This window comes from Ciona robusta, chromosome 2 (genome assembly GCF_009617815.1).
Source record: "Ciona robusta chromosome 2, ASM961781v2".
Taxonomy (NCBI): Eukaryota; Metazoa; Chordata; class Ascidiacea; order Phlebobranchia; family Cionidae; genus Ciona; species Ciona robusta.
This window is the reverse complement of record NC_143236.1, coordinates 8,845,096-8,847,969: the sequence shown is the minus strand read 5'-3', so window position 1 is coordinate 8,847,969 and position 2,874 is coordinate 8,845,096. Positions and strand designations below refer to the sequence as shown.

Genomic DNA, 2,874 nt, shown 5'->3' with positions numbered 1-2,874 from the left:
TCATGTAGTTTACGTTTTATTTAGATTTTAACGTTTGGTATTTTGTTTATAAGTTGCAGTAAGTTCAGTTAATGGTAATGTTTATATGTTAGTTGCAGCGTGATTTATCTCGAAAGCAATTTAGATGTCTGTAACGTCGTTTTAATGTGTATGTACAAACTTTTCTTTATTGTATTGTTATATATTAAATATAACTAACTATTTTAATTTACTGAGTTTTTAATGTTCAATTTGTGTTGGGTTTATAACCTTCGTGTTAACATATCTTCCGAAATCATTTGTTTATATATGATTATCAACTCTTTCAGATTAAATGTATGATATTAGATAAATGCACTGCTATGTTAAAAAGATAAGATGTTAAAAAACCTTGTGGTATTTATAACTGGAGGTGCGTCTGGCCTCGGAAAAGCCACAGCGGATTATTTGTTATCTAAGGGAGCTAGAGTTGTTGTGTTTGATATAAATGCTCCTGGCGACAACAACTTGTCACCTAAAAATGACAACCCCATCGACGAAGTGTTCTCACCTCATGTGACCAACAGTAACTGTTTGTTCTTTAAAGGCAATGTTTTATCAACTAATGATGTGGAAACCGCGATTAATAAAGCAAAGGAAAGATGGGGAGGGCTGAATGTGGCTTTGAACTGTGCAGGTGTTTCAATATCATGCAGATTATACAACCCAAACAATGACCACCCTTTGGACTTGCATGAAATACAGAAGGTTCTAAACACCAACGTTGTTGGGAACTTTAACGTGATAAGACTCGCAGCTCAAGCGATGGCTGAAAACAAGAACGAACACGGTGAAAACGGAGTTATAATAAATACCTCTAGCATAGCTGCTTACCATGGATCTGGTACACAAACCGTATATTCCGCTGCAAGTGGTGCAATTGTGAGCATGACGTTACCAATCGCGAGAGACTTAGCTTCATGTGGTGTTAGAGTGGCCACTATAGCACCTGGGTTCTTTAAGACCCCGCTTACACATTCAAACAACATTACAGACGAGGTCAAACAGTTCATTACGACGCCTAATGCGTTTCCCAACCGTTTTGGCGACCCATGTGAGTTCGCCCACCTCGTAACAACTGTGATTGAAAACAAATTGATCAATGGTGAAACTATAAGATTGGACGCAGGCAGCCGATATGAGATTTAATGAATCAAAATAAATTTAACTTTACCTTCAATTGAAGCTGACTTGTTTATATTATCAAAGCAAAAATTCTCCAATCTGCACTGTAACAAAATTCACATGCTTCCATTAAGCTTCTATATCAGTCTTATTTTTGGAATAATTTTCTTTTTCACTTCTGTAACTTGTAGGTGCAAAGAAACCAGTTTCGCTTGTCTTTTAATCTGCACTGTAAGGAAATTAACCTGTTTTTATTAGATATCTATGCCAGTCTTGTTTTTAATTTGTTTTCAAACCCGATATTCTATGGAATCTTTTTCTTTACTTCCTGGTTGTGTCACTGAATAAGTTGGTAACTTATAAAGGAAAAATATCAGAAATATCCCATCTAAATTTCACTTATGTTTGTTTAGGAAATATTGTTACAGCCATAGCAATCATAGCAATCATAATATGCTTTATTTAATTCTTTGACCCTTTTTTTCTAGGTTGCAGCGACTGTTTATATTAAATACTTATATTGTCTCTCTCATCCGCAATGTTGCTTTTCTGCCCAACATGTGGCAACTTGTTAACAGTTGAAGAAGGCAACCAATGCTACAGGTTCGCGTGCCCGACATGCCCATACGTGCACAATATCACACAGAAAATCAGCAGCAAAAAGTTTCCAAAGCTCAAAGCAGTTGACGATGTGTTAGGGGGTTCGGCTGCGTGGGAAAACGTGGATTCAACGGAAGAGAAATGTCCAAAGTGCGAACACGACCGTGCTTACTTCATGCAGATACAAACACGATCGGCAGACGAACCGATGACGATATTTTATAAATGTTGTAGCCCAACGTGTGGCCATCAGTGGAGGGAATAAATGGTGTTTAAGTTTCTATGTTTCTTTTAATGGTAAAAACAGATTCTGTTTGAATTCATATGGGTCACACAGGTCTATAAACACATTCTATGGATATACCAAAAATCTGGGCTGGATTAATGTTGTTGCCACCCATTTGGCCATCAGTGGAGGGAATAAATGGTGTTTCTATGTTTCTTTCAATGGTAAAACCAGATTTTGGTTGAATTCGAAAATGTGGGCCTTCACTCAATTCTACAAATATACCAAAAATCTGGGCTGGGTTGTTGCCCATCTGGACATCAGTGAATAAATGGTGTTTCTAATTTCTATGTTTACTGCAATAGGCCAACACTTTATGTTCACAGATAAGATTTTGTCAATATCTGACAAGCAATAACAATGGCTCAAAGCCAGAGCTTTAGTTCATGACTTTTTATTAATTCTTTTGTGTTGAATTTTTTTGACTTCTCTTGACTTTGTATATTCTTTATTTGAACCTTCAAATTCAGGAAACTTTCAATCTAAAGCTGCCACATGTTTTCCTAAAGTTTTCAACTGAGAGTATAGTAGGGTGGGGTAAAATAGAACACCTTTAGCACATAATATCAAAATATCCTTATCGTGTTTTAAACAATTAACAACGGTCTATGGGAGTCGTGAGGATACAGTTTTATATTTCTTTAAATGTTCTTTGTTTACTACCAATCGGGATGAGAAAATCGAATAAAAAGGTGTCCCGTCTTCCCCCAGCCTACTATATGATAAAACCCATATTTCTGCCAGCACTTTTTCAGTTGTTTTCGAAGTTTAAATGTTTATTACTTTATTATTATTTTACAATTGCTATTCTTTTCCATTTTCAGGTTTTATTTAAGAGGATTTAT

The 2,874-nt window shown here is 35.9% G+C and overlaps 1 protein-coding gene and 1 pseudogene across 2 annotated transcripts; both read left to right on the top strand.

Annotated features, from left to right (window-relative positions):
* The first annotated feature begins 284 nt into the window (after positions 1 to 284).
* LOC149740930 (3-hydroxyacyl-CoA dehydrogenase type-2 pseudogene) lies at positions 285 to 1,631 on the top strand (annotated as a pseudogene). Its single transcript, XR_016384405.1, has one exon. The product of XR_016384405.1 is annotated as a 3-hydroxyacyl-CoA dehydrogenase type-2 pseudogene (transcript).
* A 49-nt stretch (positions 1,632 to 1,680) lies between these two features.
* On the top strand, positions 1,681 to 2,853 carry LOC149740929 (DNA-directed RNA polymerase III subunit RPC10-like). Its single transcript, XM_089872380.1, has one exon. The coding sequence runs from the start codon at positions 1,682 to 1,684 to the stop codon at positions 2,006 to 2,008; it is 327 nt and encodes a 108-aa protein (XP_089728506.1). The 5' UTR covers position 1,681; the 3' UTR covers positions 2,009 to 2,853.
* The last annotated feature ends 21 nt before the right edge of the window (positions 2,854 to 2,874 follow it).

Coding starts and splice junctions, on each gene's coding strand:
- LOC149740929 (XM_089872380.1), top strand. CDS start 1,682: ATGTTGCTTTTCTGCCCAACATGTGGCAACTTGTTAACAGTTGAAGAA.